This window comes from Mytilus californianus, unplaced genomic scaffold (assembly GCF_021869535.1).
Source record: "Mytilus californianus isolate M0D057914Y unplaced genomic scaffold, xbMytCali1.0.p SCAF_13, whole genome shotgun sequence".
NCBI lineage: Eukaryota > Metazoa > Mollusca > Bivalvia > Mytilida > Mytilidae > Mytilus > Mytilus californianus.
The window spans coordinates 19816364-19833798 of record NW_026262615.1 but is presented as its reverse complement, the minus strand read 5'-3'; the positions used below and the strand labels follow the sequence as shown (position 1 = coordinate 19833798).

Here is a 17435-nt window from a genome sequence, read left to right as displayed (position 1 = left end):
TCATTCCTAAAATATCTAAATACTCGTATGGTCTATTTTTGTCGGGCCTGCGACTTTTGTCGCAGAAAGGTCGACATAGGGATAGTGATCCGGCGGCGGCGGCGTCAGCTAACTTTTTAAAAGCTTTATATTTTAGAAGGTGGAAGGCCTGGATGCTTCATACTTTGGATATAGATGCCTTATGTTACGAAGTTTCAATCTGTCACATGTCCATTGTCCTTGACCTCATTTTTATGGTTCAGTGACTACTTGACATTTTTTGTAATGTTAATTTCTCTCTTATTATGAGTAGTAGGATAACTATATTTGGTGTTTGTGTACCTTGCAAGGTCCTCATGCCCGTCAGACACTTGACCTCGACCTCGTTTTATGGATCAGTGAACAAGGTTAAGTTTTGATGGCCAAGTCCATATCTCAGATACTAGAAGCAATAGGTCTAGCATATTCTGTGTATGGAAGGACTGTAAGGTGTACATGTCCAACTGGCAGGTGTCATCTGACCTTGACCTCATTTTCATGGTTCAGTGGTTATAGTTAAGTTTTTGTGTTTTGGTCTGTTTTTCTTATACTGTATGCAATAGGTCTACTATATTTTGTGTATGGAACGATTGTAAGGTGTACATGTCTAGCTGGCAGGTGTCTTATGACCTTGACCTCATTTTCATGGTTCAGTGGTCAAAGTTAAGTTTTTGAGTTTTGGTCTTTTTTTCTAATACTATATGCAATTGGGTATCTTTATTTGGTGTATGGAAATACTTTATGATGTACATGTCAGTCTTGCAGGTTTTATTTGACCTTGACATCATTTTCACGGTTCATTGCTCAGTGTTAAGTTTTTTATGTTTTGGTCTGTTTTTCTAATACTATAAGCAATAGGTCAACTATATGTGTTGTATGGAAGGATTGTAAGCTGTACATGTCTGCCTGGAATGGTTCATCTGACCTTGACCTCATTTTCATGGTTCATTGATCAATGTTTAGTTTTCTTGATTAAGTCTGTATTGTATCTTAGAAACTATAAACAATAGGTCAACTATATTTAGTGTATTGAAGGATTGTAAGGTGTACATGTATTTCTTGTTTGGTTTATATGACCTTGACCTCATTTTCTTGGATCATGTTAAGTGTATGTGATAGTTGTAGTAAAGCTTTATATTTAGGACTATCAACATAATATCAATGATTAGTAAAGGAGGCGAGAAATTTCAGCGTGTGCACTCTTGTTGTTATATATATTCCTAATTATAGATACGATTTGTGTGTACAATACGTTGTTTTTGGAATAACTTTTGTCAAATGTTTGAACATCTAAAATGTAAAAACGTTGGACAGCTTAAAAAACAAAAGAATTTAGATTAGGAAAGGGTATATCGACTTCATATTGCTTTTACGAATTCTTTCAAAAAGGTCTTCGTTTAGCCAATATACAACAATGCAGGAATTCCTTCTTTGACAAAACATATAAGAACAAAATAAAAACTTTTAATGTAGGATCAATGTTGGCTCAGACAGTTGTCATACTGAAACACTAAATCCAACATTGAACAAGATATGAAATCAAAAATAATTACCAATGAAAGGACACATTTGCTGAAGCATTAAATTGGTCAAATTGTTTTTTTTTTTGGAAAAACTTCCTATTTTAAGTGCTTTTATCTTTTACACATTCTTTATGTACATTAAAATTCTTTCCAAATGAAAACTAAATGTTGGTGATATCTAAGTTATAAATTCGTTAGCGCCATCATTACGGGAAAAAAGAAGTATATCATTTTCCCGGCTTTATGTTGACCTTTTGTGTACCCAAGGCAGGTGAAGCAAGTCAATTTAAGAGTGATGTTACTAGATGGAAGTGTATAATATATATTTATAGTTTATTTATGAATAACTGCAGTGTGTGAATTTACAATATAAATTTTGAAACACAGGGAAATATTTTATTGAGAATTATTCAAAAAGGCTTCAAAATTTTCAACAAGTTTGAATAAATGACGGTGGCCATGGAAACTATAAACAAGCTCCATTGATTATGCCAACAATTGACTTTAATGTTTATAACAGAATAATAGAGTACCAGGTTTTTATTATAAAAATGGATAAATTTAGAAAATGTTTGTATTGTTAATACTAGCTGCTACCTTAAACTTAATACAATATAGTTGTAGTAAAACTTAACAACAACATAATATTATAACAAAATGTGAGTAAATCTTACCGTTATAACGCAAATCTGTAGGTGTTTCAATAACGAAATTCGTAGTGGGAAGTTAAATGTCCAATATCTGTGTCATTTACCTTAATATAAACGATTTAAATAATAATTGAATTGCGCATATCTTTTAACATGATAAAAGGAACTTAACCCGACATTATTTCGTTTTAAACACACTGAGTTGCACGATTGGACATGCATTATATACGATGTATACATATATATATATATATAGATTGCCTAACAATGTAATTTTAACACACTATTTAGTATGTAAATATAAGAAAAAGTCAAATACAAGCTGTGATTTTAAAAGAGTATGGAGCTTTAGCTTAACAACAAAATAATTTAGAAGTTATGTAAAATAAGTATTTTATCTGGCATCGAAGTGTATTTGTCTACCCGTGACGAACAGGATTTTTTTTTTTTTATTAAAAACTTATTTACTGTCTGTGACTACTAAATAAAGTATGTAATATAGGTTATCTATTCAACAGTGTTGTATCAAAGACTTTTAAAATAAATATTATGTCAAATTGTTTGCTGTTTGATTATCTACCCTTTAGAAAATTACTTCTACCTTTTTGAGACTATAAGATTCACAGTTTGCTATAATTACGTTAGAAATTCACAAGTTAAAATGAAATATTAAAGAAAATTCATTAACTTAGTAGTAAAATAATAAACATCATACATGCAATAATCATCATTATTATAAAATTACAATCATTCCTAAAATATCTAAATACTCGTATGGTCTATTTTTGTCGGACCTGCGACTTCGTTTCACTGATCAGTGAACAAGGTTAAGTTTTGATGGTCAAGTCCATATCTCAGATACTAGAAGCAATAGGCCTAGCATATTCTGTGTATGGAAGGACTGTAAAGTGTACATGTCCAACTGGCAGGTGTCATCTGACCTTGACCTCATTTTCATGGTTCAGTGGTTATAGTTAAGTTTTTGTGTTTTGGTCTGTTTTTCTTATACTGTATGCAATAGGTCTACTATATTTGTTGTATGGAATGATTGTAAGGTGTACATGTCTAGCTGGCAGGTGTCTTCTGACCTTGACCTCATTTTCATGGTTCTGTGGTCAAAGTTAAGTTTTTGAGTTTTGGTCTTTTTTCTAATACTATATGCAATAGGTCATCTATATTTGGTGTATGGAAATATTTTATGATGTACTTGTCAGTCTTGCAGGTTTTATTTGACCTTGACCTCATTTTCACGGTTCATTGCTCAATATTAAGTTTTTTTGTGTTTTGGTCTGTTTTCTAATACTATAAGCAATAGGTCAACTATATTTGTTGTATGGAAGGATTGCAAGCTGTACATGTCTGCCTGGCATGGTTCATCTGACCTTGACCTCATTTTCATGGTTCATTGGTCAATGTTTAATTTTCTTGATTAAGTCTGTATTGTATCTAAGAAACTATAAACAATAGGTCAACTATATTTAGTGTATTGAATGATTGTAAGGTGTACATGTATTTCTTGTTTGGTTTATATGACCTTGACCTCATTTTCTTTGATCATGTTAAGTGTATGCGATAGTTGTAAAAAAGCTTTATATTTAGGACTATCAACATAATATCAATGATTAGTAAAGGAGGCGAGAAATTTCAGCGTGTGCACTCTTGTTGTTATATATATTCTTAATTATAGATACGATTTGTGTGTACAATACGTGTTTTTGGAATAACTTTTGTCAAATGTTTGAACATCTAAAATGTAAAAACGTTGGACAGCTTAAAAAACAAAAGAATTTAGATTAGGAAAGGGTATATCGACTTCATATTGCTTTTATGAATTCTTTCAAAAAGGTCTTCGTTTAGCCAAATTCAACAATGCAGGAATTCCTTCTTTGACAAAACATAAAAGAACAAAAGAAAAACTTTTAATGTAGGATCAATGTTGGCTCAGACAGTTGTCATACTGAAACACTAAATCCAACATTGAACAAGATATGAAATCAAAAATAATTACCAAATGAAAGGACACATTTGCTGAAGCATTAAATTGGTCAAATTGGGTTTTATTCGGAAAAAACTTCCTATTTTAAGTGCTTTTATCTTTAACACATTCTTTATGAACATTTAAATTCTTTCCAAATGAAAACTAAATGTTGGTGATATCTAAGTTATAAATTCGTTAGCGCCATCATTACGGGAAAAAAGAAGTATAACATTTTCCCGTCTTTATGTTGACCTTTTGTGTATCCAAGGCAGGTGAAGCAAGTCAACTTAAGAGTGATGTGATTAGATGTAAGTGTATAATATTTATTTATAATTTATTTATGAATAACTGCAGTATGTGAATTTACAATATAAATTTTGAAACACAGGGAAATATTTTATTGAGAATTATTCAAAAAGGCTTCAAAATTTTCAACAAGTTTGAATAAATGACGGTGGCCATGGAAACTATAAACAAGCTCCATTGATTATGCCAACAAATGACTTTAATTTAATTTTTATAACAGAATAATAGAGTACCAGGTTTTTATTATAATAATGGGTAAAGTTAGAAAATGGTTGTATTGTCGCCTTAATTATACTACGGTTTTCCATATAAGGGTGAACTCCGACCATGACTAAAGTTAATACTAGCTGCTACCTTAAACTTAATACAATATAGTTGTAGTAAAACTTAACAACAACATAATATTATAACAAAATGTGAGTAAATATTACCCTTATAACGCAAATCTGTAGGTGTTTCAATAACGAAATTCGTAGTGGGAAGTTAAATGTCCAATATCTGTGTCATTTACCTTAATATAAACGATTTAAATAATAATTGAATTGCGCATATCTTTTAACATGATAAAAGGAACTTAACCCGACATTATTTCGTTTTAAACACACTGAGTTGCACGATTGGACATGCATTATATACGTATATACATATATATATATATATATATATATATATAGTTTATCCTAACTGTAAAAACAGCGGGATGTCTAACAAGGACAATAAAACTCACAAGTCGAAGAAGTTAGTGATAATTTTATGTATCATTGTTCATTAAGAAACTTGGTAACGGATGAATGAACAGAAATATTCCAAACGGAATTGATCACGGTAAAATATAATGTATTTAAACATTTAAAATAACTAGAGTCGCCGAGGTTTCTTATTGATCCCAAGGTATTTATTTGCATTACCTGTTAAGTCCCTTAAACAGTTCACCTTTTCCTAAATTTAAAACCCTTTAAATCTTTACCCGCTGAAAATTCTGGTTGTTCAAAAAAAAGGAAACGGAACAAGTTAAATGTTTCTATATTTTATAGCTTGTACATATGATAAAAACTGGTTCAAAGACGGCCTAGTGGTGTCAGAACCCTATATTGTCATTGGAAATAAAAATTGGTTATAGCATATCAGAAACATTATATACATAGATATATACATGTCTTTGGCAATGAATAAAAATGAGCTGAATCTTATGTTCAAGTCTAAGCTGTTCATAGGTAAAAACGTCTTTTATAGACGAAACGCGCGTCTGGCGAACAAATTCATGCCAGCTGGTATCATTGATGATTTTTCACAAAATATTTAAGATTCAAAGTAAATGATTTTGACCACAATTTTTTTTTTTTTTTTTTTTTTTGAGAGAGAGAGAGAGAGAGAGAGAGAGAGAGAGAGAGAGAGAGAGATGAAAATATAGATTCCACAGCTGCATAAATTGTGTTACGATATTTCTCCACTTGAGACAGTTAAATTCTAATTTTAAAGCGCGAGGCTTGCCGAGCTTTTGAAATAACTAAAATGTAACTGTTGAGAGTGTGGAAATATCGTATAGTGGTGAAATCTGTTTCTCTAATGATTTTAAGACGATACCTAAATAACGTTTTCCTTCCTTTTCAAGAATGTACAGAAAGTTGTGTTCTTTATATGTGACGTCATATTTCATGGTCGCCTTTTTTTATGACGTTACAATAGGAAATTCAGAAGAAACCCAGAATATTTGACGTCATAATTGAATTTCGACCAATCATTTGCCGAAAACAAAGTTTTGTCTAGAGATGGGTAACATTTTTCTCAGATAGTTAAGAAATGTGAAAAAAGCATGAAAATTAGAGAAAATATGTTTATCCTCCTTGAAAAAATAACAAAAAAATGTATTTATCCTAAAGAAATTCAAAATGCTCGACTACACACACAGGGCGACAAACATTAAGGTTATGTTTTAATAAAAAAAAAATTGTAAGCTGTATATCGACGTATTTCTTCATCTTACAATATTTCGTTTAAACACTGAAATGACAGTATCCTTCGGGCCGTCATATGCTGGTATCTAATAAATGAGAATCAGAACGAAAAAGAAACTATCATATCGATTCGTAAGTAATCAGATACAGTAACAGAACATGATCCTTAAGGTGTTCTTTAACCGATTGGATATATTACAACAGAAAACGATCCTTAAGGTGTTCTTTAACCGACTGGATATATTACAACAGAACATAATCCTTATAGTGTTCTTTAACCGACTGGATATATTAAAACAGAATATACACACAAAGCATCATATGAAAAAGATATGATATATAAGCACAATCAGAAATCCAAACACTAATTCATCATCAAGAAGAAATGAGATTAATATATAAAAGCATTAACTTATAAGCAGCCATAGATTGTTATAACTTAAAAAAAAATATTGTTTTGGAAACCAGCATACTGTAAATACTAGTACCACATATTCAGTGTTGAATGATAACCATTATAGCATTAGTTTACAGGACATGGGTACCAAAAAGCTCGTTAGTTAGATATTTTGTATTGAAAAGACTCACAAGGGTATACAGGAAAATATAAGGGTCCATACGAAAGCTTTTATTTTTGTTTCACGGATGTATTCCTGATAGTCACTACTTGACTGATAAAACATGACCCATGTTCATAACTTTATGAACAGACATTTTAGTCTTATTCACCAACTAAGGTAATCAGGAACAATCATAATTGGTTGGACATTCAAGGAATATAGCACATCAGAAATGACCTGTCCAAATATGGCAAGATAAACCTAAAACCTTATTCTTAAAATACATTACGTTTAGATATTGAATTAATTACATCAAGTATCACCAACACCCAAGACATTTAAAAGATTGGTGTAGGCAAATAAGGCAACAGCATTTTATCGATGTCCAAAATCTTATAAATCGATTACAACGAAACATTACATATTCAACACTGTGCATAGAATATGAAATCATTTGAGACCTTGATCTCAGTAATTACTTTCAAACATTATACATGGTTTAACAAATTCAATATTCTCTATGACGATGTTAAAGTAAAAAGAGGGTAAATAAATGATATAGTTATTGCGTATTAGGACCTTTGTTTTAATAAAAAAAATAAAGTTCGCATCCTGGACCCTAAAGCTCTAATTTCTTGTCTGATTTATAACGTATAAACAATAAAGCTGTGGGGTGTATCCAAATGTGAAGTAACACAAAAACAAATCACAAGACATTATGATGTCAAAAATAGGCAGACAGCTATACAATTCGTGAAGCTTGAAGTCACCAAGTCTTAAAAAATAAAGTTTCAAAAATAATAAGAGAGACTATTAAAGATCTGACATCAACACCAAATTCTCCAATCAAGACATGACAAATAAACTATTGACAAAGAGATACGTTTCGCCTTTATGCAATTTTGTTAACATAATATAAATGTTGAAATTAATATGGTAATACTTTATTATGTTAACTATGAAAAATATAAAGTCAGTGAAGCATAACTGAAGGTGCAGGGTCAAATAACCTCAGTGGAAACGAAACATGCCAATGCGAATACAACTTGAACCAAAAACCATTCATCAATCATAAGTGATTTCCTTTTAACTGGCATAAACACAAACTTTAACATGTAAACTTTGCAGAAGTTTCAAAGTCAATAAACCATGATATGGGAGCAGGGTCATAAATTCTTCATGGAAATAAGACGCACAAATACTAATACATCTGGATACGAAATATAATTGACCTACCATTAGTGGTACCACTTACACCGACAGTATCGGGTCCGTTCGCTCCCAATACACGTTCGCCTCCTGGGTTCGTTCGCACCCAATTTATATTCAAATACTGGTTGAATTATAAGATGTTTTTTTTAGATGTATTTATCATAATATTTAAATTTTCTTTAATGAAAACTAGGGAGTTTTTAAATGAACCTAATCTAAAACATTAACATGTAAACTAATTATGAAAAGTTTTCTAATGGACCTAGATGAGCGCATGAGGCAAAATAATCTTCAAGGAAATGAGATTCGCAAATACTAAAACTGCATATAAAAAAAAATTGACCTACCGCTAGTGGTTCCACTTTAATTGGCCTTATCACAAACTAATAATTGTTGACATTGCCGACAGAGCCAAAACTTTACACATCTTAATCTCACGTTTTCGACTGTCAAGGCTAGACCAAAACCACTTATAAGGATTTTAACTTTGCACAGGCATAGAAACATATGGCAGGTTTATTTAAAGAAGTATTTTGAGATCTAAACCGTATATACAAAGGTAAATAAACTCATTATAGATAACAGGATTAAAAATTTATATGCCAGACGAGCATTTCATCTACAAAAGACTCATCAGTGACACTTGAATCAAAAACGTTAGGAAGAACAAATAAAGTATGAAGGTGAAGAGCATCATGAGCATTAAAAGTAAAAGAGGAAAAATACAGAACTCCAAGAAATACTTAAATTGGAAAGTCCTTTATCGAATGGCAAAATCAAAAGGTCAAACACATCAAATGTATGATTACGATAACAAACATGACAGGTACTAACAAAACAATACTGCACAAAAGCTATCATCCGATGTTTAGAAATAATACAAAATACTTTTAATAATCATCAAAAGATACAAAATTTATATTTCAGAAACTTGGGAGCATTTTTACCCAATGCCAAGTATAGGACTGTGACATTAATACAACCTGTGAGTCGTCATAAAAAGTCACCTATCAATTGGTTATACATGACTTTGTTGTATGATCTTTGAGGTACAAGTTTACCTATATTATTACCGAGGTGATGAACTATTAAACAAAGTATAACAAACTGGAAATAATTTATGTGGGATGGACCATTGATTCCTAGTCTGGGTTTAGCTATACCTTTGGTCCTGTTAAATCTTATCAGCTCTCTGACGTTTATATTAGGTTTTGGATTATAAAAAGTTGCAGCTTTGAGCAACTCTAAAGAGACATTAATTGTCGAGGTATGGATCTGGTGCAGTAAAATTGTTACCATTAATGTTATTGCACCTGTTTGTTTACAAGTGGATAGTATTATTTTTTATGAGTCTTTTGTAGACAAAACACACGTCTGGCGTACAAACTTTTACTCCTGGTATCTATGATGAGTTTATTTCAACTAGTAATTTTAAATACTTTAAGTAAATATAACAATCTGAATTGTGTGTGTGTGTGTAAAACCATTTTAATTTCTGCTTATCGAAAGAGACATTGATTGTCGAAATGTGGATCTAGTGCAGTAAAATTGGTACCATTAATGTTATTGCATCTGCTTCCTGGCAAGTAATTATTTTTCAACTAATAACTTTAAATACTCGTAAATATGACAATCAGAATTGCGTGTGTGATCATTTTAATTTGTGCTTATCATTAACTATAATAAATAGAAAATATAACAGATAAAATATCATTACACAATAAATAATACTGTAAAATGCACAGATCATATACACAAGGAATCTCCTCAATAACCAAGATATCTACTGATTCACAACAATAAAACATGTACTTATTAAAGAATGTAATTTTTCACAATTATACATTTTCTAAGAATAACTTAAAAAATCTTTGTTGTTGAATACACTTTTTGAAATAAATAAGTGTAACTGATATACCGAAGAGGAATAAAATGTTACTCATTATTTCCAGTCCTTTCTTTTCAATTAGAACGTATTGAGTAGAATTATACTATAAACCAACTTATTTTCACAGATATTTTATTTCTTCTTTTGTACTTTCTTTTAGACTACATGACATCATTTTTGCAATTTCCACATTTTCCTGAAATATCTATATTAGGAAATACTGATAATAGCAACGACTTATATTCGTCTTATTTTAGCACAAGGGGAGCTGTGAAAATTATTTGGTTTACAGTAATTTATAAAACATCCAGAGGACATGTGTGAATGCATGGTTGATATTTGTACTCAAATTACATTATTTTATCGATGTGTTCTGGTAAAGTTTATTATCAAAAGCACTTTGAACCACCAAGGTTATTAACCCGTCTCACTTTGAATCACTACACTATGAGGAAAACCATTGCTGAAAGACTACCCAAGGGTATCCTCCACCTGTAAGTAAATACTTTACCATTTGTTATAATTCACAACATTTTGATATATTTCTAATGTGAAATAAATCACTGTATTCATAAAATTTTACTTTTCAGCTCCCTCAGGTAATGTTTCAATGTATCAATTAATCAGGCACTGAGCCTATCTAATGAGGATTAAAAGTCAAGGGTGTGTTTTTTTATTAGAAAACTTCTTAGAGACATTTGCAGCTAAACATATTGTAAAGACACTTGCCTTCAATCGACGACTGTATGTTAACCACTAGATGTCTTTGGGTTGTGTCATTGAAATCCTGTTTCATTGATTTACAACCCACATCTCTTTTTACTTAGATTCCAATTCAGCACGTTCATTCTAATATCCTACCAGAGCTTTGTGAAATAGGACTGTGGCCATTTAGACTAAAATGTGCAATAGGACCTTGGCCTTTCAGACTTAAATGTGAAATGGGACCATGGCTATTTAGACTGAAATGTGAAATGGGAAAATGGCCATTTAGACTAAAATGTAAAATAGGACCTTGGCCATTTAGACTAAAATGTGAAATGGGACCATGGCCATTTAGACTTAAATGTGAAATGGGACAATGGCCATTTAGACATAAATGTGAAATGGGACCTTGGGCATTTATACTAACATACTGAAAAATAAGTGTGATATCCTGTACTCTGGCATGCTGGTAATTTTTATCATACAATTATAACATTTGAAAAATAAGACTTCAGTAAAATGATATGTTGTTACATTAACATGATTTCTTTGAATATTCAATAAAGGGTAAAGGGAATCTTATAAATGAGACAACACAAATTCACATTATAGAAATATATACATTTTAAATTATCTCTTGGATAATGTGCTGATGTTATTTCTTAATTTACATATAGTTCCTTATTTTTCTTATGTATCATGGTTTAAAGAAACAACAACATTAAGACCATAACTGAACATTAAAAATGTACCAACAACATTTAAAGTGAAAAGATACAATTGTTTGACATAAAGTGACTTTGGCATCTCTTACTAATGGTTATTGTTTTAGTTAATGATTTAAACAGTATTATGACACATATATTGATACAATACAATATAAAACCTCTGATTTCTACAACAAAAATCATATATTACACTTTCTAATTTCAAGTACAAGTCCATCCTATATCATGGGTGAAATCGTACATTACATTCCTAGACAGACACAAATCATAACAGTTTTCATTCACCTTTATAGGTTAACCAAGGAGATACCCTTCTAATAATAAACCATGTATATTTAACCTTGTTTCATGGATTTGAAAAAAAAAAAAAACTAAAAGGCTAATGAAAAAAGGTTTAAGTACCGAATAAGCTTAAGCCATCTACTTTTACATCTATGTAGAATAAACTGAGAAACAAAATATTGATTCAAAAACAACATTTCTCTGTGATGCTCAACAAATTAAGATTTGACATTTGCCCATGTCAATAAACTAATATGACCCTAACTTGCTGTTTATGTAAATCCCTCATTAACAAAATTTCATCTCAGCTTTTTATTGGTTGAAAATCAGAAGCAAATCCTTCAAAAATAGAATTTCTGAAATTCATTAGGGATATTCCATTTAAATGTATGTGGGAGGGTAGGAAGGGAAGTTTAATTATTGAATGTGGGTCATGGGTCTTTTTTCAGTATGCGTCTATTACCATTAGGCAAAATTATCTAAAAAATGGTTCTTGGTTGTAGGGATATTTTGAAAGTCCCTTCCTTCCCTCCCACATACATTTTAATGGAATAGCCCTTATTGGAAATGAATAACCTTTGCCCTTTTAAAATCCGTGTTGAGTCTAGAATTCTTCTTTGACATCTTCATGGTATAAACTTAAAGCTTGGTCCCTGTATACTTAAATTAAATCATAACAGTAATTTAAATTAATGCTATATGGTATGATTTATCTGTTAAAAAATAAACAGTTTTATTTTAGAATTGAATGCTTCTTTTTGTAAATTTATAGGGGTGTAAAAGCGTTGATCGAAGTACATTCTTCATTCTAAAAATGTGTGCACAGTCAACGCTTTTACAACCCTATAAAATTACTAAAAGAAGCATTCAATACTTATAATTACATTTTTTTGCTAGGATCATGAAAACATGATTTCTATCAAGTTTTTCTTTTATTTACCTGTGCACTTTATTTTGGAAGCTCGTGTCATCATAAATGTTACATTTCATTTTGAAATGAAGGTTAACTACAGAATGACACGAGATTACTGTTAGCCAATCAAAATAACATATTACAATGAAACATACATGTAATTTAATTGTTAATATATCATCTTCAAAATATAAAATATGTTAGTTAGGTGTTCCGCTCACTGACACATGGATTTTAAGCTGCGGAAAGGTTAATCAAAATGCTAATTTTCCCGAAAATGTTAGAAATATTTTCCACTGAACATTAAGTACACAATAATTAATCAGTCATTGATGAAAACATTCTGGTCAAAAGGTAACAATTGTATGCGACTGTTTGGTTGACTCTAATTGAAATATGAATAAATGAAGAAAATTATAATCAATGTAAAAAAAGACTAAAGGGGCAGTACAAGTTCAAAGATAAAAAAAATCCTAATGTATTTATAGATTTTAGTGAACAGATCAATATTGCTACTAAAAATTCCAAAATCTGAGATATGAAATCTACAATATCAGTAAATCGATTACAAAAAATATACTACTGGCAATGAGCACATAATGAACAAATGTAATAAATAAATCATAACTGACTGATCAGCAAACTTCAACATAGAGATATTTAAAGTTAACAACATAAATATCTGTCCAAACTATTCTCACATACAGACAACATACAAGTATAAATAACTTTAAAAATGAAAATACTGAGTAAAATATATAAAATATCATTCTAAAAAAAAACAATACAAAACAATATCAGAATACTATTGATGCAATAAACTTAAATGTCTAACTAATTACGTTCGTAACAATTATCATGGTGTGTCAAAAATTGATTCATGATTAGTTTGGCAGTTGCTATTAAAAATTTATCAGGTTCTTATTTGGCAAACATAAAAATTACTGGTTTATTTACAAGTTCAACAAAACTTCTGTCAAACAAATTATTTGTGGCATCATTTCTTCTAAAACGAAAACAAATATTTGACTAGCTTTTGGCAGCACATAGCGACAACAAATAATAAGTGGAAATTGTGACAAAATAACACTATCACAATGTAATCATTCACTAGGTTTTGTATTTATACTATTCTATCATAGACTAAAGTATATGTCTATGGTTACAAATGTACCACTGAATCCATTATGGTTATCAGTTCAATGTGTAAATAATTTAGAGGGAAAATTATCTTGTGATAGAACAAAATTATGGATAATCATTTTCCCTTTCTTTTAAAACTCTTTTGAAAGTTGTCATAGTATTTATCACAAGGCATCAAAAGCCCTTTTTCAGAACATTGAGCAAAATATGGGACTAAGTATTTCATCATGTTATAAAATATTATTTCTAAAGTTTTCCTAATCATCAATCCAAGGGAAATTGTATCATAATTAATATCAAAGGGCAAAATTCACAGCAAGCTGTCATACATGTGTCCAATCATATGAGCCAATTTTTTAAATTTGCAAAGATTGTGAGTGGATTCTGAGAGAGTAAAAAGTTTAATATTCATTAACAATTAATATATAACTTTTTTGTACTACAAACTTTAATGAAACTTTTGAAGAACAAAAAATCAATTCTTTTCACATTAAAGGAACAAATGCTAAAATCTCACAAAAATAATCTCATAAGTTAATATACAATATGTATACATTTGACAAAAATAATCCCAGGTAATCTTTGCTACTCATCATGGCATCAATAGTCATTACTTATGCTAGAATTATTACAAACTCTAATGGAAATTAGTGCCTACATTCTACCTAGGATATCTCTTAACAATTAGTTTATAAGTAACAATGTATAACCAACAGTTAAGGGCTGTTCCTAAATTGAACGTAGTGTGGGGCTTGGAAGACGATCAACTTAGTTAATTGTTGGTGGTTGTATTTTCCTTCGAATGGGTTGGTGTCCTAAAAAAGTGTCTCCCATGCCCCTACTGCGTTTAATTCTGGAACAGCCCTTTATACAACAACATGATGTTACATCACATAGTTCTACTGAATTATGTAAACTTTCCATGGCAGTTAAAAAAGACCGAAGGATAGAGTTGTTTGATGACTACCAGATCCTTATATCTTTTAAATCCAAAACAGATAAAAGATGGCTGACAATTCTATGATAGTTATCTATTCATTTAAGAATTTCAGATTACTTCTATAAAATGGTTTCCATAAACGTTAATATGAACACTAAGTCTGAGTAATCTTAGGCAGTGAGTTCTTCAATAAGTACTTACAATGAACACATTGCAAAATTACCCAAGAGAGAAAAATTCCTCCGTAACTATAACCAATGTATAATTTAATGACCAGTAGTAAGCTGAATCTCTCTTTTCCGTAAATTATACTTCACATCTTTATCTTTTGTTTTAGATACTAAATTCTGGCCATTTACATTGCCAATTGTTCGTTTGGGAGAATTTGGATACGATCCGTTTTTGGCTTCTGAATCTAGCTCTGCCTGTGTCAGATAAACACCTTCATGGAGAGTCTATAAAAGAAAAAGTCTAAATATTATGGCAGCTGGAGCTTTCATAATGCAACACATCATTGGCATGTCAACATATATTTGTTCCACCTAACAGATGTTGGAAACTTTGTTATAAACAATGTCATAATATCTGTTCCTGTTGGGACAAATATTCTATACCATTTACTCCTTTTGGAACATATAATGTAATATTTATTCCAGTGGAAATAATATTCCAGAATATTTTTTATCCATTTGGAACTTATATTATGAAGGAACTTCTATTTCATTACAGGCAAACCTTCAAGAGAACCTGATTTCATCCCGCATACGGTGGATTCATTATTTGGTGGATACCAATATTCTTTGACCTCTTGGTTAAAGGTGAACCATGCTTATCAGAGAATATACAAATATCGATTTTAAACTCTTTGGTTTGACACAGCCAGGAATCCCTTAACAATAGATATCAAACCCATGAAGTGCCATTATTTTCAATTTGATATACACACTACACACAATGAAATAACACATACACACTACACGCAATGAAATAACACATACACACTACACACAATGAAATAACACATACACACTACACACAATGAAATAACACATACACACTACACACAATGAAATAACACATACACACTACACACAATGAAATAACATATACACACTACACACAATGAAATAACACAAAGGCCTTTAGATCCTGAAATGGCAAACTGAAGACTTCAAATAACATTCTGGAAGCAGAGCAGCATTAAAAGTGTAAATCCATGACTGGTTTATTGTCATGGTTGCATGAATTGTTATTTTGTGTATTGCTCATATATCCCCCTTTTTTTTTAACTATATCTCAAACTTCCAATACTATCCAACCTACCTTCCATCTCCATGTTTTAGCATACAATGCACACAAATAAACACACAAACCACTACCAATAATCTGAAAAAAGGTGCAATAATTAGATGGCTAAAAATTGAAGTTTCCTTGTAAGGAAATATGCTTTTTTAATTTTTTTTTTAGGAAATCTAATTGTAATGGTCAAATAGGCATAACCTTCTCAGAAGTTTTCTTTGAATATAGTCTAACAGGAACTCTGTGTGGCGATGTTGTTGTAACATATATATGAAGGGTCACCAATCATTTGATTTAAAACCACAGATCCAACTTTTAACTCTTATTTTTAGCAGCAAAACGCAGGTTACTAATGTGGCATTTTTACATGATATTTTATAAGTACAAACACCATAACAAATGAATCTAGCAAGTAAATGATAGAATATCTTTTTAAAGGGATTATATATGTTGAAACAAGTCAGTCAGTCACTTCAGGTAATCAATACAACTGGTAAAATGAGATACATATAGATTCTACCCTTGCATCTAGTGTAATACAATGTATAATATTTCCCCATTGAAGACATTAAATATTAACAAGATGCTGTCAGATTGACAGCAAACAGGATTTTCCTGCATGCAAATGATGTTAAATCTTGACCCCAAACAGGATCAATTACAAAACAAGAAAATGTCCACGGATGGCCCACTCATACAAGTGAGAGGTTTAGCTAGCTATAAAACCAGGTTCAATCCACCATTTTCTACATAAGAAAATGCCTGTACCAAGTCAGGAATATGACAGTTGTTATCCATTCGTTTGATGTGTTTGAACTTTTGATTTTGCCATTTGATTGGGGACTTTCCTTTTTGAATTTTCCTCTGAGTTCAGTATTTTTGTGATTTTATTTTCCACTTGCACTATCATTTTCTACTTTCAGTGTACCGTGAAATTGGGGACACTCTAGTTTGGCATTAAAATTAGAAAGAGCAGATCATAGGGAACATGTGTACTAAGTTTCAAGTTGATTGGACTTCAACTTCATCAAAAAACTTTAACCTGAAGTGGGACAGACGGACAGACAAAAGACGGATGAAAGGACGACAAATGGATGGACCAACAAACGGATGCACAGAGCGAAAAACATAATGTCCTTAGGCGGGCCATAAAAAGAAATGAGTTTTTGTAGGGTTCTGAAATGGAAAGGCCAAAATCAATCTAAGTATCACTTTTTGCTACTTCAAGGTCTACAACTCAACAATGATAAAAGCTAAAATCTTGAAAATCAAAACTGACCCTAATTTAGTCACAGGAAACAACATATTTTAATTTGAAAAGATTTCGTCATAGCA

At 30.9% G+C, this 17435-nt stretch overlaps 2 protein-coding genes across 8 annotated transcripts in view; both read right to left on the bottom strand.

Moving 5' to 3' along the window:
* LOC127723333 (uncharacterized) overlaps positions 1-5295 on the bottom strand; it is an 80899-nt gene extending 75604 nt beyond the window's left edge. For 3 of the 7 annotated variants that reach the window (XR_007992004.1, XM_052229903.1, XM_052229905.1), the window contains exon 1: positions 4907-5295. The gene's annotated coding sequence lies outside the window, so the exon portion shown is untranslated. Of the gene's footprint in view, positions 1-2215; positions 2413-4906 lie in introns of those variants that run through there. The other 4 variants (XM_052229902.1, XM_052229899.1, XM_052229901.1 and 1 more) reach the window with 2 other exon arrangements.
* A 4546-nt stretch (positions 5296-9841) lies between these two features.
* Positions 9842-17435, bottom strand: part of LOC127723892 (phosphatidylserine synthase 1-like) — a 41742-nt gene continuing 34148 nt past the window's right edge. The window contains exons 12-13 of the mRNA XM_052230607.1: positions 16125-16187; positions 9842-15256 (exon numbers count right to left, since the gene is read on the bottom strand). Coding sequence (XP_052086567.1) covers positions 15068-15256; positions 16125-16187 — 252 coding nt within the window. The 3' untranslated portion in view covers positions 9842-15067. The remainder of the gene's footprint in view (positions 15257-16124; positions 16188-17435) is intronic.